At 47.0% G+C, this 27,050-nt stretch overlaps 1 protein-coding gene across 2 annotated transcripts in view; it reads right to left on the bottom strand.

Annotated features, from left to right (window-relative positions):
- GALK2 (galactokinase 2) overlaps positions 1 to 27,050 on the bottom strand; it is a 507,611-nt gene that overhangs the window by 206,187 nt on the left and 274,374 nt on the right. For both annotated transcript variants that reach the window (XM_069766040.1, XM_069766041.1), the window contains exon 7: positions 15,425 to 15,577. In XM_069766040.1, coding sequence (XP_069622141.1) covers positions 15,425 to 15,577 — 153 coding nt within the window. The remainder of the gene's footprint in view (positions 1 to 15,424; positions 15,578 to 27,050) is intronic.

Here is a 27,050-nt window from a genome sequence, read left to right as displayed (position 1 = left end):
TGGTACACAAAATGAGAATGCTTGGTCTGGGGGAAAATGTGTGTAAATGGGTTAGTAACTGGCTTAGTGATAGAAAGCAGAGGGTGGTTATAAATGGTATAGTCTCTAACTGGGTCGCTGTGACCAGTGGGGTACCGCAGGGGTCAGTATTGGGACCTGTTCTCTTCAACATATTCATTAATGATCTGGTAGAAGGTTTACACAGTAAAATATCGATATTTGCAGATGATACAAAACTATGTAAAGCAGTTAATACAAGAGAAGATAGTATTCTGCTACAGATGGATCTGGATAAGTTGGAAACTTGGGCTGAAAGGTGGCAGATGAGGTTTAACAATGATAAATGTAAGGTTATACACATGGGAAGAGGGAATCAATATCACCATTACACACTGAACGGGAAACCACTGGGTAAATCTGACAGGGAGAAGGACTTGGGGATCCTAGTTAATGATAAACTTACCTGGAGCAGCCAGTGCCAGGCAGCAGCTGCCAAGGCAAACAGGATCATGGGGTGCATTAAAAGAGGTCTGGATACACATGATGAGAGCATTATACTGCCTCTGTACAAATCCCTAGTTAGACCGCACATGGAGTACTGTGTCCAGTTTTGGGCACCGGTGCTCAGGAAGGATATAATGGAACTAGAGAGAGTACAAAGGAGGGCAACAAAATTAATAAAGGGGATGGGAGAACTACAATACCCAGATAGATTAGCGAAATTAGGATTATTTAGTCTAGAAAAAAGACGACTGAGGGGCGATCTAATAACCATGTATAAGTATATAAGGGGACAATACAAATATCTCGCTGAGGATCTGTTTATACCAAGGAAGGTGACTGGCACAAGGGGGCATTCTTTGCGTCTGGAGGAGAGAAGGTTTTTCCACCAACATAGAAGAGGATTCTTTACTGTTAGGGCAGTGAGAATCTGGAATTGCTTGCCTGAGGAGGTGGTGATGGCGAACTCAGTCGAGGGGTTCAAGAGAGGCCTGGATGTCTTCCTGGAGCAGAACAATATTGTATCATACAATTATTAGGTTCTGTAGAAGGACGTAGATCTGGGTATTTATTATGATGGAATATAGGCTGAACTGGATGGACAAATGTCTTTTTTCGGCCTTACTAACTATGTTACTATGTTACTATGTTACCGCCATATAGAGCCGCCATTATTTAGCAGCAGGTACTTTCCTGCACGGTGGATCCCGGGTTGCGAACGCACCAATTCCTTTTAATAAACAATATATTTGGTGCGTTCCGCCAACCCTAACAGTATACTAGCGCCAGGATCTGGCTAAGTAATGGCGGATGAACAGCGATTGCAGGGGTACATCCAGTTGCTGGAGGGCCGGTTGGCGTCTCTAGAGCGTGCAACCTCGGCGGTGGATGTTACTGCAATAGCTGTTCAGGCTGCTAGCGTGGCTGCAGCAGCTTTACCCACTGCCACCTCTGTTCCGACCCTATCTCACCTTCCTTTGCCTGAGAGATACTCTGGGGACAGTAAGTCCTGTAGGGGTTTCGTGAGCCAATGTGGTATACACCTCGAGCTCCTGGCTGCACGTTTCACTACTGAGCGGGCAAAGGTTGGATTCATAATCTCCCTCTTGTCGGACAGAGCGTTGGAGTGGGCTACGCCGCTGTGGGAGCGCAACGATCATGTGGTGCGGAGTGTTCCTCAGTTTCTGGACTCTCTGAAACAGGTCTTCTTAGGACCTCAAGTCACCCATGATACAGCGCTCCAACTGCTGGCTTTGACTCAGGGTTCAACCATGGTCAGCCATTTTGCTATTCTCTTCCGGACTTTAGCGTCTGAGTTGGAATGGCCAGATAAAACCCTCATTCCCGTATTTTGGAGGGGGCTGGCTGACCATGTGAAGGACGCTTTGGCCACTAGGGAGATTCCCGCCACACTGGAGGAGCTCATAGCCATATCTACTCGCATAGACCTTCGTTTTCACGAGCGAAGGTTGGAGCGAGCCCAGTGTAGGCAGAGGTTTCGGCTGGCTCCCACCTTCGCCAAACCTTTGGAATCTCCAGTCCAGGCGTCCGAGTCACATGAGGCCTTAGAGGTGACACGAGCGGGATCCAAGTCTCAGTCCGCCCGTGCACATAAGGTCCGTCATGTTTGCCGGCAGTCAGGACATCTTGCCTCCAAGGGTCCTCAGTGGTCGGGGAAACGTCAGCGTCTAGTGGCAGTTGGAGGAGGTACACTAGACACGGCGACGTTTGCCTCAAAGTTGTCCTTCAAGGGGACAATTACCATAGGCCCATCCACTCTTATGGTCGAGCTATGCGTGGATTCTGGGGCAGAGGGTAATTTTATGTCTTCCTCTTTTGGCCAGCGTCACTCAATACCCTTGGTGATGCTCGCCAAGCCTGTGACCGTTCGAGTGGTAAATGGGTCAACACTACCCTCACAGTTACCCACCGAACCATTCCTTTCACGCTTTCTGTGTCTCCATCACATCAGGAGATAATCTCCCTATTAGTCATTCCTGAGGGAATTGATGAGGTCCTGTTGGGGATACCATGGCTTCGCTACCATTCTCCTCATATTGAATGGTCCTCTGGGAGAATTTTGAGATGGAGTAAATCCTGCGAGGGTAGATGTCAGAGGGAGTGCGTTCAGGTTGCTACTACACAGGTACCCGCAGATCTTTCCTCTCTCCCCAAGCACTATTGGCCCTATGCAGACGTGTTCTCCAAAAGAGCTGCGGAGACCCTTCCGCCTCACCGCCCCTATGACTGTCCTATTGACCTCTTGCCTGGTGCTGAGCCTCCCCGGGGTCGAGTCTATCCGTTATCTCTCCCGGAGACGGAGGCAATGTCTCAGTACATCCAAGAGAATCTGTCAAGAGGATTCATTAGGAAGTCAGTGTCACCGGCAGGGGCTGGGTTCTTCTTCGTTCAGAAGAAGACTGGAGACTTACGTCCATGCATAGACTACAGGGGTCTTAACGCCATCACCGTTAAGAACAAGTACCCGTTACCCCTGATATCTGAGCTGTTTGATAGGCTACGGGGAGCGAGGGTATTTAGGAAGTTAGATCTGCGGGGTGCTTACAACCTGATTCGCATCCGTGAGGGGGATGAATGGAAGACGGCTTTTAACACCAGGGATGGGCACTATGAATATCTGGTGATGCCCTTCGGGCTCTGTAATGCCCCAGCCGTTTTCCAAGACTTTGTGAACGACATCTTCTGGGATATGCTCACCACCTCGGTCGTAGTCTATCTGGATGATATTCTCATCTTCTCTCCAGATATTGACTCCCATCGGAGAGATGTTCGCAAAGTCTTCGACCTCTTACGGGCAAACTCCCTCTACGCCAAGTTGGAGAAGTGTGTGTTTGAGCAGGAGTCCTTGCCTTTCCTTGGTTATATCATCTCTGCCCAGGGTTTGGCTATGGATCCTGCCAAGCTACAGGCTGTAATGGACTGGCAGGAACCCCATTCTCTTAAAGCGGTGCAGCGCTTTATGGGGTTCATTAATTATTATCGCTAGTTCATTCCACACTTCTCAACTTTGGTAGCTCCCTTGGTTGCCCTCACCAAGGAGGGAGCAAATCCCAAGTTGTGGTCAGAGGAGGTCTCCAAAGCCTTTTTCTCGATCAAGTCACACTTCGCTAGCGCTCCCATCCTACATCGCCCCGATGTTGATAAGCCATTTATCTTGGAGGTGGATGCCTCATCCGTTGGTGCTGGAGCGGTCCTTTTCCAAAAGGATGCTCAAGGTCGGAAGCATCCTTGCTTCTTCTTCTCCAAGACCTTCACACCAGCGGAGAGGAATTATTCCATCGGGGACAGGGAGTTGCTGGCCATGAAGTTGGCTTTTTCGGAGTGGAGACATCTCTTGGAGGGAGCTCGCTTTCCCTTCCAAGTCTTCACTGACCACAAGAACTTGGTGTATCTGCAAACGGCCCAGCGGCTGAATTCTCGCCAGGCTAGATGGTCCCTGTTCTTCTCCCGGTTCCATTTTACTCTCCATTTCCTCTCCGGGGAGAAGAACGTTCGTGCTGACGCTCTCTCCCGCTCCGTAGTGTCATCGGAGGAGGAGGAGGAGGAGCCTCAGCTTATTGTCCCTTCTGAGAGCCTGAGAACTGTAGCTCCGGTTTCGCTAGAGTCTGTGCCCCCAGGCAAGACTTTCGTACCAGCTAACTTGCGACCGGAGGTTCTCTCTTGGGCTCACGCCTTCAGAGTGGGTGGGCATTTTGGGACCAAGAGGACTTCTGAGCTTTTCGCGAGAACATACTGGTGGCCGCATATGGCCCGAGATGTCAGGGACTATATTCAGGCGTGCGTTTCTTGCGCCCAGAATCGGTCTCCTCGGCAACGGCCTGCTGGGTTGCTTTACCCTCTACCGGTGGCAGACAGGCCCTGGGAGATGGTCGGGATGGACTTTGTGGTGGGCCTACCCAAGTCACGTGGCTGCTCCATTATTTGGGTTGTCACTGACCATTTCTCTAAAATGGTGCATTTGGTGCCGCTTCCTCGGTTACCCTCAGCACGGGCCTTGGCGGTGTTGTTCATTAGGCACGTTTTCCGATTGCATGGTATGCCTGATAAGATTGTCAGCGATCGGGGTCCCCAGTTCGCGTCTCGGTTTTGGAGAGAGCTCTGCCGTTTACTCAGCATAGAGTTAAACCTCTCCTCTGCATACCATCCCGAGACGAATGGGTTGGTGGAGAGAACCAACCAGACTCTGGTGACATATTTGCGACATTTCGTCTTTGCTAGGCAGGATGACTGGGCATCTTTGCTACCTTGGGCGGAATTTGCCTTGAACAACGCCGTAGCCGATTCCACTGGCCAAACTCCTTTTCTCCTTAATTACGGCCAGCATCCGCGTGTCCCTGTGCCCATGCACGTGTCATCCACCGATTCTAGGGTGGCAGACTGGGCGGTGGAGGCACGTGACATCTGGGACCGCACACAGGATGCCATCCGGGCCTCCAAGGAGAGAATGAGGGTTTCGGCTGATAAACACCAGCGCCCCGCTCCGGTCTTTGCTCCTGGCGACTTAGTGTGGCTCTCCGCCCGTAACATCAGGCTGCGAGTTGAGTCCACTAAGTTTGCTCCTCGCTACATTGGCCCGTTTAAGGTTCTGGAACAGGTCAACCCTGTGGTCTACCGTTTGGCTATTCCTCCACGCCTTGGTATCACCGATACTTTTCACGTTTCCCTCTTAAAGCCCGTTCATTTGTCCCGGTTTTCTGAGTCATCTGCTGGGACATCGGGTTCATCCACGGATGAGTTTGAGGTGAATGCTATTGTGGGGTGCAAGGTGGTACGTGGCAAGAAATTTTATCTGGTGGACTGGAAGGGTCACGGCCCAGAGGATAGAACCTGGGAGCCTGTGGAGCACATTCGGGCTCCGCTGCTTATTGCAGCTTTTGAGCGTAGTGAGGCTCAAGGAGGGGGGGGCCCTAGGAGGGGGGTAATGTTAGGAGTCGAGTTTCCTCTGCTGCACAGGGGGAATCTCGATCCGTGTCTGCTGCGGTCTCCCATTCGGTATCGGCCGCAGTGGGCTCTGCTCAGCGGAGACGTCGCTCCCAGCGTCTCACTGAGGCTGATTCGGTGCATAGGGTCACTACTGCCTTTTCTGGCTTTCCTATGGTACCCTGCACTGATCTGCGGCGAGCAAGCCTTTCTGGGACTAAGTCCTTATTTACTCACACTGAGCATGCCCAGGGCAGGGTCTCCCATTGGAGGTCGAGGGCCACATGTTCGGTCACATGCTCAGGTACTGCAGTACATTCCATTGGTCCTCCTGGAAGGTCCTGAAAGGGCAAAACATGCTCAGGTACTGCAGCACTTTCCATTGGTCCTCCTGGAAGGTCCTGAAAGGGCAAAAACTTCAGTAGCAGCTTCCTGTGCTGCAACTATATAAACTGCGCATGACCGCACGGCCATGCGCTAGTATCGTCTTTTGCTATATGCTTTGCGCCAATGTGGTCATGTGTTTGTATGTGTTCAGGGACCCGGCTGAAATAAGCCCCTAGAATGCTGGCACCTCCGGCGAGGAGATTGTGTATAAGTGTGTTCAGGGACCCGGCTGAAATAAGCCCCTAGAATGCTGGCTCCTCCGGCGAGGAGATTGAGTATGCATGCATGACCACTCACTGCTCACATCTGGGTAGTTGGCCTGTGCCTCTGTGAGAGTCTAACAGGGCACAGAGCTCACCTCTCGCGGTTACTCTGTGAAGTTAACAGAGTTAGTATATACCGCCATATAGAGCCGCCATTATTTAGCAGCAGGTACTTTCCTGCACGGTGGATCCCGGGTTGCGAACGCACCAATTCGTTTTAATAAACAATATATTTGGTGCGTTCCGCCAACCCTAACAAGGTGTGAGTGCAAAATGAGAGGAGTGAGGGAAAATAGTGGAGTGATCGGAAAATGACAGATGTGAGGTCTAAATGACAAGTGTTAGGGGGGAATGAGAGGAGTGAGGGAGAAAATGAGAGATGTGGACGGGGAAAATGAGAGACATGATGGGAAAATAAGAGAAGTGAGGTGCTATAACTAACCACAGATATTTACTATGCCCAGGCAACGCCGGGCTCTTCAGCTAGTCTAGGGATAAGGTTCAACTGCCTTTTCACATCCTAACAGAAAGTGGCGCATCCATTAGGATGTGAAAAAAGCAGAACTGTGATGGGATGTTTTTAAAAGGGGGAGTAGCCTGGGAGCAGTGTAGAAAAAGCTGTCTAGAGTAGCTGAAAAGTGGAGTTCTGCTGAAAAGAACATGCCAGCAATAGATATGGACCTGCGTGCCGTGACTTCTAACATTTAAGGCCTCTGTGTGTGAAAAATAGACACTGAATTGTACTAAAAGGACTTCTGTCGAGTTTATGTTTCTGGACAAGCACGTTTACACTTACCTTCAATAAACACACATATATATATATATTTGACACAGTTGTATATATATATATATATATATATATATATATATATATATATATATATATATACACACACAACTCTGGCCAAAATTAAGAGACCACTGCAAAATGTTCAGTTTGTCTGATTTTTCTCTTTATAGGTACCATATATATACTCGAGTATAAGCCGAGATTTTCAGCCCAAAATTTTGGGCTGAAAGTGCCCCTCTCGGCTTATACTCGAGTCAAGGTGGGTGGCAGGGTCGGCGGGTGAGGGGGTGAGGGCGCTGAGGCATACTTACCTAGTCCCAGCGATCCTCGCGCTGTCCCTGCCGTCCCACGGTCTTCTGTGCTGCAGCTTCTTCCCCTCTTCAGCAGTCATGTGGGACCGCTCATTACAGAAATGAATAAGCGGCTCCACCTCCCATAGGGGTGGAGCCGCCTATTCATTCCTCTAATCAGCGGTGCCGGTGACCGCTGATAGAGAAAGAAGCTGCGGCACCGAAGACCAGGCAGAGGGACAGCGCGAGGATCGCCAGGACTAGGTAAGTATAGCATATTCACCTGTCCTCGTTCCAGCCGCCGAGCGTCGCTCCATCTTCCCGGCCGGCGCCTCCATCTTCCCGGCATCTGCGCTCTGACTGTTCAGGCAGAGGGCGCGATGACGCATATAGTGTGCGCGGCGCCCTCTGCCTGATCAGTCAGAGCAGAGACGCCGGGAAGATGGAGGCGCCGGAACGAGACGCCGGGAGCTGCAATCAAGGGAGGTGAGTATGTGTTGTTTTTTTTTAATTGCAGCAGCAGCAGCGGCGGCGGCAGAGATTTATGTGGAGCATCTATGGGGCACAGTGAACGGTGCAGAGCACCGTATATGGCACATCTATGGGGCACAGTGAACGGTGCGGAGCACCGTATATGGCACATCTATGGGGCACAGTGAACGGTGCAGGGCACCGTATATGGCACATCTATGGGGCACAGTGAACGGTGCAGGGCACCGTATATGGCACATCTATGGGGCACAGTGAACGGTGCAGAGCACCGTATATGGCACATCTATGGGGCACAGTGAACGGTGCAGGGCACCGTATATGGCACATCTATGGGGCACAGTGAACGGTGCAGGGCACCGTATATGGCACATCTATGGGGCACAGTGAACGGTGCAGGGCACCGTATATGGCACATCTATGGGGCACAGTGAACGGTGCGGAGCACCGTATATGGCACATCTATGGGGCACAGTGAACGGTGCAGGGCACCGTATATGGCACATCTATGGGGCACAGTGAATGGTGCAGGGCACCGTATATGGCACATCTATGGGGCACAGTGAACGGTGCAGGGCACCGTATATGGCACATCTATGGGGCACAGTGAACGGTGCGGAGCACCGTATATGGCACATCTATGGGGCACAGTGAACGGTGCAGGGCACCGTATATGGCACATCTATGGGGCACAGTGAACGGTGCGGAGCACCGTATATGGCACATCTATGGGGCACAGTGAACGGTGCAGGGCACCGTATATGGCACATCTATGGGGCACAGTGAACGGTGCAGGGCACCGTATATGGCACATCTATGGGGCACAGTGAACGGTGCAGAGCACCGTATATGGCACATCTATGGGGCACAGTGAACGGTGCAGGGCACCGTATATGGCACATCTATGGGGCACAGTGAACGGTGCAGAGCACCGTATATGGCACATCTATGGGGCACAGTGAACGGTGCAGGGCACCGTATATGGCACATCTATGGGGCACAGTGAACGGTGCAGAGCACCGTATATGGCACATCTATGGGGCACAGTGAACGGTGCAGAGCACTGTATATGGCACATCTATGGGGCACAATGAACGGTGCAGAGCACCGTATATGGCACAGCTATGGGGAAATATGAACGGTGCAGAGCACTGTATGGCACAGCTATGGGGAAATAATGATCTATTTTTATTTTTGAAATTCACCGGTAAATGCTGCATTTCCACCCTAGGCTTATACTCGAGTCAATAAGTTTTCCCAGTTTTTTGTGGCAAAATTAGGGGGGTCGGCTTATACTCGGGTCGGCTTATACTCGAGTATATACGGTATATGTTTGAGTAAAACATAAATTGTTCTTTAAGTCTATAAACTACTGACAACGTGTCCAAATTTCCAATCAATAAATTTATTTTTTCTGACAAAGAAAAATGGTCAAAATAAAAAAAATCCAGAGCTTTCAGACCTCAAATAATGCAAAGAAAACAAGTTAGTAATCATATAGAAACAACAATACTAATGTTTTAACTCAGGAAAAGTTCAGAAATCAATATTTTGTGGAATAACCATGATTTTTGATCACAGCTTTCATGCGTCTTGGCATGCTTTCCACCAGACTTTCACACTGCTTCTGGCGCAAAAATTTAAGCAGTTCTTCTTTGTTTGATGGCTTGTGACTATCCATCATCCTCTTGATTACACTCCAGAGGTTTTCAATGGGGTTCAAGTCTGGAAATTGGGCTACCCATTACAGGGTTTTGATGTCGTGGTCTCTTAATTTTTGCTAGAGCTGTATATACAGTGCCTTGCGTAAGTATTCGCCTCCCTGGAACTTTTCAACTTTTTCCCACATATCATGCTTCAAACATAAAGATACCAAATGTAAATTTTTGGTGAAGAATCAACAACAAGTGGAACACAATTGTGAGTTGAACGAAAAGTATTGGCTATTTTAAATTTTTGTGAAAATTCAAAAACTGGGGGGTGTGCATATGTCTTTATGTTTGAAGCAAGATAAGTATACCGTATATACTCGAGTATAAGCCGAGATTTTCAGCCCAAAATTTTGGGCTGAAAGTGCCTCTCTCGGCTTATACTCGAGTCACGGTGGGCAGCAGGGTCGGCGGGTGAGGGGGAGAGGGCGCTGAGGCATACTCACCTAGTCCCGGCGGTCCTGACGCTCCCTCTGCCCGTCACACTGTCTTCGGTGCTGCAGCTCTTCCCCTCTTCAGCGGTCACGTGTGACCGCTCATTACAGAAATGAATACGTGGCTCCACCTCCCATAGGGGTGGAGCCGCATATTCATTTCTCTAATCAGCAGTGCCGGTGACCACTGATAGAGGAAGAGGCTGCGGCACCGAAGACCGTGTGACAGGCAGAGGGAGCGGGACGTCGGGAGCAGGTAAGTATGTAATATTCACCTGTCCCCGTTCCACACGCCGGGCGCCGCTCTGTCTTCACGTCCCCTTGCTCTGACTGTTCAGGTCAGAGGGCGCGATGACGCATATAGTGTGCGCGGCGCCCTCTGCCTGATCAGTCAGTGCGGAGAGACGCCGGGACCAGACGCTGGGGAGCTGCAAGCAAGAGAGGTGAGTATGGCATTTTTTTTTTCCAGCAGCAGCAATGGCACAGCTTTCTATGGCACAGCTATGGGGCAATACTGAACGGCGCAGAGCACTATATGGCAGCTATGGGGCAATAATGAACGGCGCAGAGCACTATATGGCAGCTATGGGGCAATAATGAACGGCGCAGGGCACTATATGGCAGCTATGGGGCAATAATGAACGGCGCAGAGCACTATATGGCACATCTATGGGGCAATACTGAACGGCGCAGAGCACTATATGGCAGCTATGGGGCAATAATGAACGGCGCAGAGCACTATATGGCAGCTATGGGGCAATAATGAACGGCGCAGAGCACTATATGGCAGCTACGGGGCAATAATGAACGGCGCAGAGCACTATATGGCAGAGCTATGGGGCAATAATGAACGGCGCAGAGCACTATATGGCAGCTATGGGGCAATAATGAACAGTGCAGAGCACTATATGGCACAGCTATGGGGCAATAATGAACGGTGCAGAGCACTATATGGCACAGCTTTATATGGCACATCTATGGGGCAATGATGAACGGTGCAGAGCACTATATGGCACAGCTTTATATGGCACATCTGTGGGGCAATGATGAACGGTGCAGAGCACTATATGGCAGTTTTATATGGCACATCTATGGGGCAATAATGAACGGTGCAGAGCACTATATGGCACAGCTTTATATGGCACATCTATGGGGCAATGATGAACGGTGCAGAACACTATATGGCACAGCTTTCTATGGCACATCTATGGGGCAATAATGAACGGTGCAGAGCACTATATGGCACAGCTTTATATGGCACATCTATGGGGAAATGATGAACGGTGCAGAGCACTATATGGCAGTTTTATATGGCACATCTATGGGGCAATAATGAACGGTGCAGAGCACTATATGGCAGAGCTTTCTACGGCACATCTATGGGGCAATAATGAACAGTATGGAGCATTATATGTGGCACAGCTTTATATGGAGCATCTATGGGGCAATAATGAACAGTATGGAGCATTATATGTGGCACAGCTTTATATGGAGCATCTTATGGGGCAATAATGAACGGTATGGAGCATCTATTTTTATTTTTGAAATTCACCGGAAGCGGCTGCATTTCCTACCCTAGGCTTATACTCGAGTCAATAAGTTTTCCCAGTTTTTTGTGGCAAAATTAGGGGGTCAGCTTATACTCGGGTCGGCTTATACTCAAGTATATACGGTGTATATATATATATAAACATATATATATATTCTGCACAGTAATAGTTACCTGCACAAACAGATATCCTCCTAAGGTAGCCAAATTAAAAAAAACACCACTCCAACTTCCAAAAATATTAAGCTTTGATATTTCTGAGTCTTTTGGGTTGATTGAGAATATAGCTGTTGATCAATAATAAAAATAACCCTCTAAAATACAACTTGCCTAATAATTCTGCATGCAGTGTATATATATATATATATATATTATATACACTGCGTGCAGAATTATTAGGCAAGTTGTATTGCCTTGCCTAATAATTCTGCACGCAGTGTATATAATATATATATATATATAAATATATATATATTATATACACTGCGTGCAGAATTGTTAGGCAAGTTGTATTTTAGAGGATTATTTTTTATTATTGATCAACAGCTATATTCTCCCATAGTGTCAGAGCACACACAATGTGAGTGTCAGCACAAATTCCCTGGCTCCTGTCTGTCTCCTATATAAATGTATTTTGATCTTCATTTTGGGGGGACTCCCTTTAAAGTAAGTTTCCTATATTCACTTGTACTACTGATTTATGCAAATATTGTTAAAAGTACAGTTCCCATTTAAACGATTGTAGGCCAACTTTATTGATCTCTGTATGATACCCAAGGCTAGACACAGCCAAGGCATTCGGGGTTCTTAAAAGTATAGGTCTGCAATCAACTTCTGAAATGTTGCTATAAAAATGCAGTACATCAAAAGCATCTCTTAAATAAGCACTCCCATTAAAATTTTTATCCTCCTAATATATTGCCGCCATCATATTATACAGCACTGTGTACATACAGATTGTTCATCTACCCAATTAATTCTTCTGTTTTTGTATTAGGCCTATGACATCATGTGATTAAAAACAGACTAGCTGAATCATTCTAAGCTGGATGTAGAAACAGGAATACTATCTTCCCGGCATGAGTCATCAGTAGAACTACAGTCTTACTTCACTGATTAGCCCTTAGTAGCCTTGCTCACTGCGCTGTTTAACTGCAGGCCCAGCTGCTCTCTTCCTTGTGATGTAGCACTGTAGTTCTAATGCTGACTCAAGCAGGAAAGAGAGATTTCCTGTTTCTGCATAACGCTTAGAAGAATGACTGTAATATATTAAGAGGATAAAAACTTTGATGGGAGGGCTTCTTCAAATGACAGTCATTAATTGGCTAAGGGAGATTTTACAAATGTCTAAAGAATTCAGAATAATAAATTCAATGACAAATAGTGTATCTACCTAACAGACAATAGAGCATATTACAAAAAATTCTACATACGGTATATAGAAGAAAATAACTTGAGGCCTTTTTATTTTCATTTTTCATTTTTAGCCAAATATAAACCCTATATGTAATGGTATATTCTTGTAATGAGCTGTGAACAAACAATGGTGGTCTCAATGAAAGATAGGGTACTAAATGGGATGTTTGTGCGCTGTGGAATAAAGGCACAACAATACAGTACAGTGATTAGTTCCTTGCTCAGCTGATTCCTTGAGGAAAGCAGCAACGTGTTTTTTGGCAGAAAAAAAAAGATACAAATAAAAGGATAAGTAAAAGCTTCAACACCACGTAAATCTCTCTCTTAACCCGTGGATAAATATTTTACATTTACTACATGAATAAATATATAAAAGGCATAATTTACCTTCAATTATCTCCAAAATATATCGGAACGTGTTTACACAATCCAATTACCTGCTTGTGGCATTTCTTGGAAACATTGCATGGCATATGTGTATGCTGCATACATTTTGGTTTCCTGTCACCATAAAATCAGCAAACCTCGTTTAAACAATATAAATTATATTTACTATGTCCAAAACCGTAGAGATCAAAGTGAGCTAAGCTGTTCCAGAAAACATCAGTGGAGTAAAAAAAAAAAGATCAGTGGAGTAAATTGCGCCATATTTATTAAAATGAGCTAAGCACTTACAGTAACGTGACACTTTATCCACTCGCCAGTGGCTTCATCTGGGCTTATGTCTAAAGCCCTGATAAAAAGGGATTCGGACGTTTGGACTTTGCCGATGCCTACACAGAACCCTTACGAAAGATCTGGCCTAACATGATAGGTATCAGGATTTCAGCTTGGCCAATCGTGTCAAGGACTAGACAGGTAGTGGTGAAGAGCAGGGGGCCGGTAAGGTGAGCAGTGGAGTATAAGGTATTTTTAACATATCAGGTTTATTGTATTCTGTCGTCCCCATTTCTTCTACGCAAATTAAATTTCCTGGGAAAAGAAAAGCAGGTCGACTACGTTTTGGTGCCTGCCTCGAATAATCGGACATGTGAACATACCCTTAGACTGTCCTATATTTAGAAGGTGTAAGGAATGATTTACTAAACTGCTGGAAATGTGGCTTACTTTGTGTCAAAAAACTGTCTTTCATGCTTTGCACACCATTTATTTAGACAGCTATATCATTACTGTCTAATTCTTAGACACAGCAAATGTAGACTAGAGTGTCTAAAAATGTGCTAGTTTATCACAGTCATGGTGCTTGATAAATCTGGCGTATTTTAAGACCGTCTTGTCTAAGTTTACACCACTTTTTTATGGCTTGGCGTGATAAGCGATGACTATCTGCAGGAAGCACATTTTTCAATATGCTCAACAAGGGTTTGGCATAAATTACAATGTTGTGAATCAGCTTTGCACCAAAATTGCAGCACAATTTGGAATAACTTTGTTAATAAATTAATGCCAACTAATAGATGGAGTAAATTTGGTCTACTCTAGACAGTCAAAGGAGGCACCAAATTTATCAAACAGCATAAGCTACTTTAATAAATGTGGTCCTATGTTTGTGCTGAGTAAGGCTACGTGCCCACGATGAACCTTTGATGAGTTTTTCATGTTCCAGATTCTCTGCAATTGTGCAATGTACAAAAACAACTTAATGTCAAACTTGCTTAGTTTAATAATGTCTCCATAACTTAAAAAAACATGAGAAAAACTCTTTAAAAAAAAAAAGGGGGGGGGGAAACAAAAGTGGAATTGAGTGCTTCCTGTCATGGTTTGTATGAGAGTTGTTGGTAGTGCGTCAGGGGTTAATGCTGTTGTCCTCTCTCTGGTTATGGGAGGGCTTTAAATAGCCTCTGTTGGGCTCCGTTCCTTGTCAGTTATACTTCTGCCCTTGGCTGAGTTAATTGACCCCTGTGTGCTTGTGCCTTTTGCATGCTTTTCGTATAATCTCCTGTTTCTGACCCGGTTTGTCTCCCCGTTTAGCATTTGTCTGTTGATTCGGTACTGTCTGCTTGTTTGCCCAGCTTCTAACTCCTACTCTGTTTTGACTGCCCATTTTGCCTGTCCCCCTGGTACCTCTGTCGCCCTCCACGGTTTCGGACACTTGGCTTATACCTGACCTCTCTTCTGTATCTAACGCTTGTACCTTGCTGTCCTTCCGGAATTGACCTTGGCTCTCCTAACTTCTCTTCTGTCCTGCCAGTCCCCGCCGCTCTACGCTACCTCTTTCGGGAGTGTGGTGGCTGGCTCCGCCCCAGTCTCTCCCTCTGCGGTCACGTGGTGTAGGTCCTGCACGCCGGTGGTCATGCCCCAACGCGGAAATCCCTCTATCAGCTGCGAGCCCCACTTGTCTTGCACCCAAGCAGGACACTTGAACTGACTGGAGTACTATCAGTCACGGTGTTCCTGATACTTCCATATTAAAGTTGAATTTTCTTCAACAGAGTTTTTTTGTACATAACATTCAGAAAGCATATACTGTAGATGCTGAGGATTGTGTGATGTGAAGTGGTAAAGTATTCTCTGCAGTGAAATATCAGGTTTAGACGGCACAAGATACATTATAGCTCTTAGCTTATACTAAAGAATTTAATGGTTCTGTACCCACTGCTTATTCTGACAAATATTTTCAATAATGTTCAAAGTGGTGAATGGCAGATACTATACCTTGGTGGCAAGTCGACACTCCACAACTCTTATGTTAAAGTGAGCGGTTGCTGCTTTGTTCATTTCAACACAACTGTTAGCAATCACAAAAACAGCTCCATGAGGAAGTTTTACATCCGTTGCTCTAAGAGGGCCAAACTCTATCAACTTTGCCTGTGGAAAGAAAACAAATATAATATTATAGTACAGATAATGTAGTCTATCCCAGGGCAAACAATACAATGATGAACCTAATCGTTTACAATGCATATATGCCAGGTGATGGTTGTTTCCTACACACAGAGCAATTAGCTCCTACATACCCCATCCCACTGATTTGTTGTTTGTTTGCTTAGTCATTTAAAATTCCTACCATTTTGCTATTGCAGTGTAAGTCCTTTACATAACTAGTTGGTTTGCAGAATTACACAAATTTATCAAAACAATACTCCTAGCTGTGAAGGCTCCCTGCTCTTCCCCCCTGTTGTCAATGGTGGAGGACCAGGGAGGGAGAGGAGGAAGTTAACATCAGATCATTGAGGATAAAGGGGAAATTATTTGAGCTAATTAGAGAGGGCTTCCCATCAAGGCTGTGGAGTCGGTAAGCCAAACCTCCGACTCCTCAATTTCCCTGGCTCTCGATTCCACAGCACTGGTCATTAGTGAGCATGTACATAAAGTGTAGCACAGATTCATCTCAACTAAAAGCCTAGATCCTTACATCAGGAACAGAACAGACATTAATAGGACATTTCATAACTTTCCCAATTCCTGTGAAACAATTTACAGAACATACTGAACTACTGTACCCATTTTATTATATACTTTAGGAGTTGGAGTCGGTTCATTTTATAAAGACTCCAACTTCGACTCAACAAAAACGGACATCGACTCAGACAGACTCCACAGCCCTTCTGCTCATTCACGATGTAGGAAGGGAAGAAAGCACATGATCTTTCATGAGCTGTAAAAGGAAAAATTAATCCAGTAATGAAGCTGTGGTGAGCACAGAAGTTTATAACTTTGAGCCGTGAAAATAATAAAATCACATTTTCCCCACAGAAATGTTTTTAGCTCAAAGTATTACATTTCCATAACGTTAACAGGAGAAATTGCACCATACAATTTGTTCTTCAATTTCTCTTGAGTACGACAATACCCAATATGAGGAGAAATTCTACTTTTGAGGCACAATGCAAAGCTCAGAAGGAAAGAGGTGCCATATTGGAGTTCAGATTTTCCTGGAATGGTTTGAGGGTGCCATGTCACATTGGCAGAGCCCCTGAGGTGCCAGAACAACAGAAACCTCCTATATGCGAACTCATTTACTTTATAAACTACACTCCCCAATGAATTCATGTAGAGGTGCAGTGATCATGTTGACACCACATGTGCCTCACAGAATTTTACACCATTGAGTGTTGAAGAATGAATACATTACATTTTTACCAATAAAATGTTGTTTTAGCACCAAGTTTTTAATTTTTATAAGGGATAATAGGATTTATTTTACAACAAACTGAGGTCTATTTTTTCCTGAGTGCGCCAATACCCTACATGTAATCGGAAAATATTTTTCAGGCACAGTGCAAAGCTCAGAATTTTATACCATTGGGCAGTGAAAAAAAATAACTAAATTTTTACCACCAAAATTTTGTTTTAGCTCCAGATTTTACATTTTCACACAAGAAGAGTATAAAATGGCACCATAATTTGTCCCACTATTTCTACTGAATATAGCAATACCCCATATGTGGCTTTACAGTATTACTTAGCCATACAGATAGACTCAGGGGGAACGGAGTGCTATTTGCCTCCTGAAGCGCAGATTTTTATAGAACAGTTTGAGTACTCCATATACAAAGCCCCTATTTGCTAGAAGCGCAGAATCCCCCTCAAGTGACTCCATTTTGGAAACTACACCCCTTTGGGAATTTACAGTGGGTACAGAAAGTATTCAGACCCCTTTACATTTTTCACTCTTTGCTTCATTGCACCCATTTGTGAAATTCAAAAAGTTCATTTTTTCACATTAATGTACACTCTGCACCCCATCTTGATTGAAAAACAGGGATTTTTGTGTACTCACTGTAAAATCCTTTTCTCCGAGCCACTCGTTGGGGGACACAGACCATGAGTTGTATGCTGCTTGCCACTAAGAGGCTGACACTAAGTTAACACAAAAATGTTAGCTCCTCCTCTGCAGTATACACCCTCGTGCTGGCTCCCAGAGAACCAGTTTGGTGCAAAAGTCAGTAGGAACAAATAGTAACAACATAGAAGAGTACAACATGTCAACTTAAAAGAACAGGCAAAAGCCATATAAGCCGATAAGCTAACAGAGTGGGTGCTGTGTCCCTCAATGAGTGGCTCGGAGAAAAGGATTTTACGGTGAATACACAAAAATCCCTGTTTCTCCTTTGCCTCTTTGGGGGACACAGACTATGAGGCGTCCCAAAGCAGTCCCTGGGTGGGAAAACAACACAAAGAATTAGGCTTCATGCAACAACTGCCTAAATGTGCGCCACCACTGCCTGAAGAATTCTTCTGCCGAGATTTGCATCCACTGAAGCCTGAGAGTCAATGTTATAGTGCTTTGCAAAGGTATGCAAACTGGACCAAGTCGCAACTTTACAGACCTGCTTTGCCGTCACCTGATGCCGAATGGCCCAAGAAGCCCCCACCGCTCGAGTGGAGTGTGCTCTGATCCCCGTTGGTATGGGCTGACTTCTGACTCGGTATGACTCCTGGATGGTGGAACGAATCCACCAGGCTATCGTGGCCTTAGAAGCGGCATGACCCTTCTTGTGACCTTCCGGGAGAACGAACAGAACATCTGTTCTTCTGAAGGATGTCGTCCTATGAGACGTACCTTTGCAGAGCTCTGACTTAAGGTACCGTCACACTGAGCAACTTTTGAACGATAACGATAGCGATCCGTGACGTTGCAGCGTCCTGGATAGCGATCTCGTTGTGTTTGACACACAGCAGCAATCAGGATCCTGCTGTGACATCGCTGGTCAGAGCTAGAAGGCCAGAACTTTATTTTGTCGTCAGGTCACCCGCTTTCATCTCTGGATCGGCGTGTGTGACGCCGATCCAGCGATGAGTCCCGGGCTAACCAGGTTAAACATCAGGTTACTAAGCGCAGGGCCACGCTTAGTAACCCGATGTTTACCCTGGTTACCATTGTAAAAGTAAAAAAAAAAAACACTACATACTCACATTCCGGTGTCTGTCACGTCCCTCGCCGTCAGCTTCCCGCACTGACTGTGAGCGCCGGCCATAAAGCACAGCGGTGATGTCACCGCTGTGCTCTGCTTTACGGCCGGCGCTCACACACTCAGTGCGGGAAGCTGAGGGCGAGGGACGTGACAGACACCAGAATGTAAGTATGTAGTGTTTTTTTTTTTTTTTTACAATGGTAACCAGGGTAAACATCGTGTTACTAAGCGCGGCTCTGCGCTTAGTAACCCGATGTTTACCCTGGTTACCCGGGGACTTCGGCATCGTTGGTCGCTGGAGAGCTGTCTGTGTGACAGCTCCCCAGCGACCACACAAGGACTTTCCAACGATCACGGCCAGGTCGTATCGCTGGTCGTGATCATTGGAAAGTTGATCAGTGTGAAGGTACCCTAAGTCCAGAGAGTGGAGAGCTCTTTCAACTTTGTGAATAGGGGCCGGACAAAAAGAAGGAAGAACAATGTCTTCGTTAAGATGGAAGGACGAAACAACATTTGGCAAAAAGGATGACGGCCTGAGGACAACATTGTCCTGATGGAAGATAAGGAAAGGTGCCTGGCAGGGTAAGGCGGCTAATTCCAAGACCCTTCTGATCGATGTGATCACCACAAGGAAGGCAACCTTCCAGGACAGAAAGATCAGCGAAATGTCCTGAAGCAGTTCAAAGGGAGGTCCCTGAAGGGCATATAGCACCAAGATGAGGTCCCAAGGTTCTAAAGGCATGCGATAGGGAGGAGCGACATGTGACACCCCCTGAAGAAAAGTCTTAACCTGAAGTCTTCACACGATGCGTCTCTGAAATAAGACCGATAGAGTGGAGATTTGGCCCTAGAAAGAGCCGAGAGCCAGCCTGGCATCCGGCCGGCCTGTAGGAACTCTAAAATGGTGGGAACTGAGAAAACGAGAGGAGAAAGACCACGATCCTTGCACCAAGCAAAAAAAAATGTCTTCCAGGTACGATGATAGATGCGTACCGATGAAGGTTTACAGGCACTGACCATGGTGGAAATGATCTGTTGAGAAAACCATGCCTGGGTTAAGACCCAGGAATCAACGGCCACGCCGTTAAAAACAGTGTCCCTGAGTTCTGGTGGTAGATGGGGCCCTGGGAAAGCAGATCTGGCTGATCTGGCAGTCTCCAGGGTATGTTGCTGATGAGGCGTACCAACTCTGTGAACCACGCGTGGCAAGGCCAATTGGGAGCGACCAGGATCACTGGTGCTCCTTCCGCCCTGATTTTCCTGATTACAGTGGGGAGTAACGGTAGAGGCGGAATTGGCGCCATGAAAGAACCAGAGCGCTGACACCGATGGCTTTTGGATCTCAAGACCTCGCTATAAACTGGGGAACCATGGAAATCAGCTTGGACGTCATGAGGTCCACATCTGGGATCCCCCAGCGAAGGCAGCCCTGGTTGAAGACTTCCAGATGGAGCTCTCACTCCACTGAAGTGAGACCCTGACGGCTGAGGAAGTCCGCCGTCCAGTTTTCCACTCCTGGAATGTGCACCACTGAGATCGAGTGGTTGTTCTCTGCCCATCAAAGGATGGGAGTTACCTTGGACATGGCCGCACTGTTGCAGGCACCCCCTTGATGATTGATGTATGCCACAGCCGTGGCATTGTCTGATTGGATACGGATGGGGTGACCCACCAGAAGATGAGGGAAGTTTTGCAGGGCCAGTCGAATAGCACGGATCTCCAGAACGTTGATCGGTGGCTTCAATTCTTGAATTGACCAGCAGCTCTGAGCAGTGTGATGATGGAAGACTGCTCCCCAGCCCGAAAGACTGGTTTCAGTAATCATCACTAGCCACTGAACGGGTAGAAAAGACTTCCCCCGGTTGAGGGAAGAGTTCAATGTCCACCACCTGAGAGTGTCTGACCTGCAGGGATAAGCGGCACCTTCGGTTGAGGGAGAAAGGTTTATGTCCCAAGCTGCCAGAAGGGCATGTTGTAGGGACCAAAGGTGCAGTTGCGCAAAGGGGACCGCTTCCATTGCGGCCACCATCTTTCGTAGTACCCTCATTGCAAACTGGATGGAGTAAGGGTAAGACTGATGAAGCGCTCGGGCTCCTTGTTGAAGGGCTAAGACTTTGTCTGGAGGGAGAATTACCAATCTCCCAGATGAGTCCAGGGACATTCCTAGAAAGGAAATCTACTGGGCTGGGACCGGAGAGGATTTGCTTAAGTTTATCAGCCAGCCCAGGCGAGAAAGGGTATCACAAGTAGTGCGAACGGACTCCGTGCAGTCGTGGAAGGACGGACCTTTGATCAACAGGTCGTCCAGATAAGGCAGAACGATCACACCCCAAGAGTGCAGGATGGACATGATGACCGACATGACTTTTGTGAACAATCTGGAAGGGACGCCTAAGTCTCTGTTGGGGAAGGAATTTACTTTTCCCTCCCGTAGCATCAGAGATGATCTGATCCAGCTTTCCTCCAAATAAGCGACTGCTTTGATAAGGAACCGTTATAATAAATGAAATGTGGATTACATCTGCGCTGCTGCGACAAATAATAGATCCAGATATACTGTTAGGGTGTTCGGGTGGTTTATTCAACGCGTTTCGAAGCTCAAAGGCTTCTTCTTCAGGAAGTTTCCACACACAGATATCAAATAAGATAAGGAAGGGAGGTGAGAGACTTTTTTGATGCAGAGCCCGCCTTCCATAATGACCTTCTGATAGTGATGGCATTGGCTGCTGACTGAGCAGCACAACCGGCCGCATCCAAGGATGCATGTACCAGGTAATCGCCTGCCTGGGAAATTTGGTTGGCAAGGTGCACCACCTCTGGAGGAGGGTTACTGTTCCGAAGTGAATTAGCTAAGGTCTCTGACCAGAAAAAAAAGGAAGGGCCAAGCTTTCTACCGGACGGTCCAAGGGATCTTTGATGGATGAGCCATCCAGCACGGACAGGAAAGTTTTGGATGCTAGGCGGGATACTGCGGGATCTACCACAAGAGATTCCGCCCAATCCTTTTTCAGATCAGCTGAAAAAGGATACTTGGCTTCAAGAGGCCTTTGACCTGTGAAGCGCTTATCAGGGCGCTCTCCTTGCCTATTAACTATGGCCTAGTTCTCTTAAAGGACATGGTCTGATCCGGGGCAGAGCCAGAACCTTCCTCAACCTTTAAAGCCTGGTTGATAGCCTCAATCAGCAAATCCACTGCCTTCTAAAAATCTGACGAATCCGGATCTAAGGAACCATCAGATTTGCAGTCAGATTTGCGGTCGCTACTGCACTCTGTAGAGAGAGAGAGAGCTGTGAGGCGACAAGGCACGTGGCTGCTCAGGAGACATGCTACGGATGCATTTTCTAGGTGCCTGGCGACTTCTAGAGTGCTCCTACTTCTCCCGGCTTGGGGAGGATCCATCTACATCAGTCCTGCAAATGCTCCGGTCCCCCAAAGGATCACAAAGGGATTCAATCGCTTTGGGCAATGAAGCCATGGATTGAGACAGTGACGAAGCCCACTCAGGAGGACTAGGCACACTGGGCTCGGTGGTGACGGAGGGATCCTGAGCGCAGTTGAGGTCACAGGCATTGCAGGGCGGTGAACTCTGAGCCTTAGGAAATGCAGATTGGCAGGAGGAGCATGAAGTAAAGAATATAGCCATAGTCCTGCTAGACTTTTTTGATGCCTTAGGCTGGGACATGATGTACCCTTCTATGTGGCCCTATAATATTAGGAGCTGCTGAGAGAGGATACGGAGAGGCGACACTCTTTGTGCTCGCCTGTTGGTGGTTCGGGAAGATCGGAGCCTTGAAAGGATCCGTCGCCCCTTCCTCCATTGTAAAAAATAAAATAAAAAATGTAAAAATTGTAAAAATAAAATAATACAGAGTTTTTAGTCGGAATAGCAGACCCGTCCGTGTACCTCCTACGGACATTAAGCAAGAACTGGTTCTCTTGGAGCCAGCACAAGGGTGTATACTGTTATGAACAGGTAATTCAGATCCACAATGGACCTTGAAGTTTAGAGCACACAAGGTGACCTGACATTTACCAAAAACATAGGACAAGCTCTGAGACGTGGAAACTCTGCTGACCGCAATCCCTAATCCTAACACACCACACTAGAGGTAGCCGTGGATTGAGCCTAACGCTCCCTATGCAACTCGGCACAGCCTGAGAAACTAACTAGCCCTGAAGATAGAAAAAACAAGCCTACCTTGCTTCAGAGAAATCCCCAAAGGAAAAGGCAGCCCCCCACATATAATGACTGTGAGTAAAGATGAAATACAAACACAGAGATGAAATAGATTTAGCAAAGTGAGGCCCGACTTACTGAATAGACCGAGGATAGGAAAGATAGCTTTGCGGTCAACACAAAAACCTACAAACAACCACGCAGAGGGGCAAAAAGACCCTCCGTACCGACTAACGGTACGGAGGTGCTCCCTCTGCGCCTCAGAGCTTCCAGCAAGCAAGAAAAAACCAATATAGCAGGCTGGACAGAAAATATAGCAAACAAAAAATAACACAAGCAGAACTTAGCTTATGCAGGATAGAGAGGCCACAGGAACGATCCAGGAGGAAGCAAGACCAATATTAGAACATTGACTGGAGGCCAGGATCAAAGCACCAGGTGGAGTTAAATAGAGCAGCACCTAACGACTTAACCTCATCACCTGAGGAAGGAAACTCAGAAGCTGCAGTACCACTCTCATCCACCAAAGGAAGCTTATAGACAGAACCAGCCGCAGTACCACTCATGACCACAGGAGGGAGCTTGCCCACAGAATTCACAACAGTACCCCCCCCCCCTTGAGGAGGGGTCACCGAACCCTCACCAGAGCCCCCAGGCCGACCAGGATGAGCCACATGAAAGGCACGAACCAGATCGGCAGCATGGACATCAGAGGCAAAGACCCAGGAATTATCTTCCTGACCATAACCTTTCCACTTAACCAGATACTGGAGTTTCCGTCTCGAAACACGAGAATCCAAAATCTTCTCCACAATATACTCCAATTCCCCTTCAACCAAAACCGGAGCAGGAGGATCAATAGATGGAACCACAGGTGCCATGTATCTCCGCAACAATGACCTATGGAACACGTTATGGATGGAAAAAGAAGCCGGAAGAGTCAAACGAAAAGACACAGGATTAAGAACCTCAGAAATCCTATATGGACCAATGAAACGAGGCTTAAATTTAGGAGAGGAAACCTTCATAGGAATATAACGAGATGACAACCAAACCAAATCCCCAACACGAAGTCGGGGACCCACACAGCGCCTGCGGTTAGCGAAACGTTGAGCCTTCTCCTGGGACAAAGTCAAATTGTCCACTACATGAGTCCAAATCTGCTGCAACCTATCCACCACAGTATCCACACCAGGACAGTCCGAAGACTCAACCTGCCCTGAAGAGAAACGAGGGTGGAACCCAGAATTGCAGAAAAACGGCGAAACCAAAGTAGCCGAGCTGGCCCGATTATTAAGGGCGAACTCAGCCAAAGGCAAAAAGGACACCCAATCATCCTGATCAGCAGAAACAAAACATCTCAGATATGTTTCCAAGGTCTGATTGGTTCGTTCAGTCTGGCCATTTGTCTGAGGATGGAAAGCCGAGGAAAAAGACAAATCAATGCCCATCCTAGCACAAAAAGCTCGCCAAAACCTCGAAACAAACTGCGAACCTCTGTCAGAAACGATGTTCTCTGGAATGCCATGTAAACGAACCACATGCTGAAAAAACAATGGCACCAAATCAGAGGAGGAAGGCAATTTAGACAAGGGCACCAAATGGACCATCTTAGAGAAGCGATCACAAACCACCCAAATGACCGACATTCTATGAGAGACGGGGAGATCCGAAATAAAATCCATAGAGATATGTGTCCAAGGCCTCTTCGGGACCGGCAAGGGCAAAAGCAACCCACTGGCACGAGAACAGCAGGGCTTAGCCCGAGCACAAATCCCACAGGACTGCACAAAAGAACGCACATCCCACGACAGAGACGGCCACCAAAAGGAACTAGCCACCAAATCTCTGGTACCAAAGATTCCAGGATGACCAGCCAACACCGAACAATGAACCTCAGAGATAACTTTATTCGTCCACCTATCAGGGACAAACAGTTTCTCCGCTGGGCAACGGTCAGGTCTATTAGCCTGAAATTTTTGCAGCACCCGCCGCAAATCAGGGGAGATGAGAATACCCGCCGGCTCAGACAAACCCCAGAGAATCGGGCACAAAACTCCTAGACAGGGCATCCGCCTTCACATTTTTAGAGCCCGGAAGGTACGAAACCACAAAGTCAAAACGGGAGAAAAACAGCGACCAACGAGCCTGTCTAGGATTCAACCGTTTGGCAGACTCGAGATAAGTCAAGTTTTTGTGATCAGTCAAGACCACCACACGATGCTTAGCTCCTTCAAGCCAATGACACCACTCCTCGAATGCCCACTTCATGGCTAGCAACTCTCGATTGCCAACATCATAATTTCGCTCAGCAGGCGAAAACTTCCTGGAAAAGAAGGGGCATGGTTTCATCACCGAGCAATCAGAACTTCTCTGCAACAAAACAGACCCTGCTCCAATTTCGGAAGCATCAACCTCGACCTGGAACGGAAGCGAAACATCTGGTTGGCACAACACAGGGGCAGAAGAAAAACGACGCTTCAACTCCTGAAAAGCTTCCACAGCAGCAGAAGACCAATTGACCACATCAGCACCCTTCTTGGTCAAATCAGTCAACGGTTTAGCAATGCTAGAAAAATTAGCGATGAAGCGACGATAAAAATTAGCAAAGCCCAGGAACTTCTGCAGACTCTTCAGAGATGTTGGCTGAGTCCAATCATAAATGGCCTGAACTTTAACAGGGTCCATCTCGATAGTAGAAGGAGAAAAAATGAACCTCAAAAATGAAATCTTCTGAACACCAAGGAGACACTTTGACCCCTTCACAAACAAAGAATTAGCACGCAGGACCTGGAACACCATTCTGACCTGCTTCACATGAGACTCCCAATCATCCGAGAAGACCAAAATATCATCCAAGTATACAATCAGGAATTTATCCAGGTACTCTCGGAAGATGTCATGCATAAAGGACTGAAACACTGATGGAGCATTAGAAAGTCCGAATGGCATAACCAGGTACTCAAAATGGCCTTCGGTCGTATTAAATGCTGTTTTCCATTCATCGCCCCGTTTGATACACACAAGATTATACGCACCACGAAGATCTATCTTGGTGAACCAACTAGCCCCCTTAATCAGAGCAAACAAATCAGACAGCAGCGGCAAGGGGTACTGAAATTTGACCGTAATTTTATTTAGAAGGCGGTAATCAATACAAGGTCTCAGCGAACCATCCTTCTTGGCCACAAAAAAGAAACCCGCTCCCAATGGCGATGATGACGGGCGAATATGACCCTTCTCCAAAGACTCCTTCACGTAACTCCGCATAGCGGCGTGCTCAGGTACAGATAAATTAAACAGTCGACCCTTAGGAAACTTACTACCAGGAATCAAATCGATAGCACAATCACAATCCCTATGCGGAGGTAGGGCATTGGACTTGGGCTCATCGAATACATCCCGGTAATCAGACAAGAACTCTGGGACCTCAGAAGGGGTGGATGATGAGATAGACAGAAATGGAACATCACCATGTACCCCCTGACAACCCCAGCTGGACACAGACATAGATCTCCAATCTAATACTGGGTTATGGACTTGTAGCCATGGCAACCCCAACACGACCACATCATGCAGATTATGCAACACCAGAAAGCGAATATCCTCCTGGTGCGCAGGAGCCATGCACATGGTCAGCTGGGTCCAATACTGAGGCTTATTCTTGGCCAAAGGCGTAGCATCAATTCCTCTCAATGGAATAGGACACTGCAAGGGCTCCAAGACGAACCCACAGCGCCTAGCATACTCCAAGTCCATCAAATTCAGGGCAGCGCCTGAATCCACAAATGCCATGACAGAATAGGAAGACAAAGAGCAGATCAGAGTAACGGACAAAAGAAATTTCGACTGTACCGTACCAATGGTGGCAGACCTAGCGAACCGCTTAGTGCGCTTAGGACAATCGGAGATAGCATGAGTGGAATCACCACAGTAGAAACACAGCCCATTCTGACGTCTGTGTTCTTGCCTTTCAGCTCTGGTCAATGTCCTATCGCACTGCATAGGCTCAGGTTTATGCTCAGATAATACCGCCAAATGGTGCACAGATTTACTCTCGCGCAAGCGTCGACCGATCTGAATGGCCAAAGACATAGACTCATTCAGACCAGCAGGCATAGGAAATCCCACCATGACATCCTTAAGGGCTTCAGAGAGACCCTTTCTGAAAATAGCTGCCAGAGCACATTCATTCCATTGAGTGAGCACGGACCACTTGCTAAACTTCTGACAATAAATCTCTAT

Source organism: Ranitomeya imitator, chromosome 4 (assembly GCF_032444005.1).
Source record: "Ranitomeya imitator isolate aRanImi1 chromosome 4, aRanImi1.pri, whole genome shotgun sequence".
Classification (NCBI taxonomy): Eukaryota; Metazoa; Chordata; class Amphibia; order Anura; family Dendrobatidae; genus Ranitomeya; species Ranitomeya imitator.
This window is presented reverse-complemented; position numbering and strand designations above follow the sequence as displayed.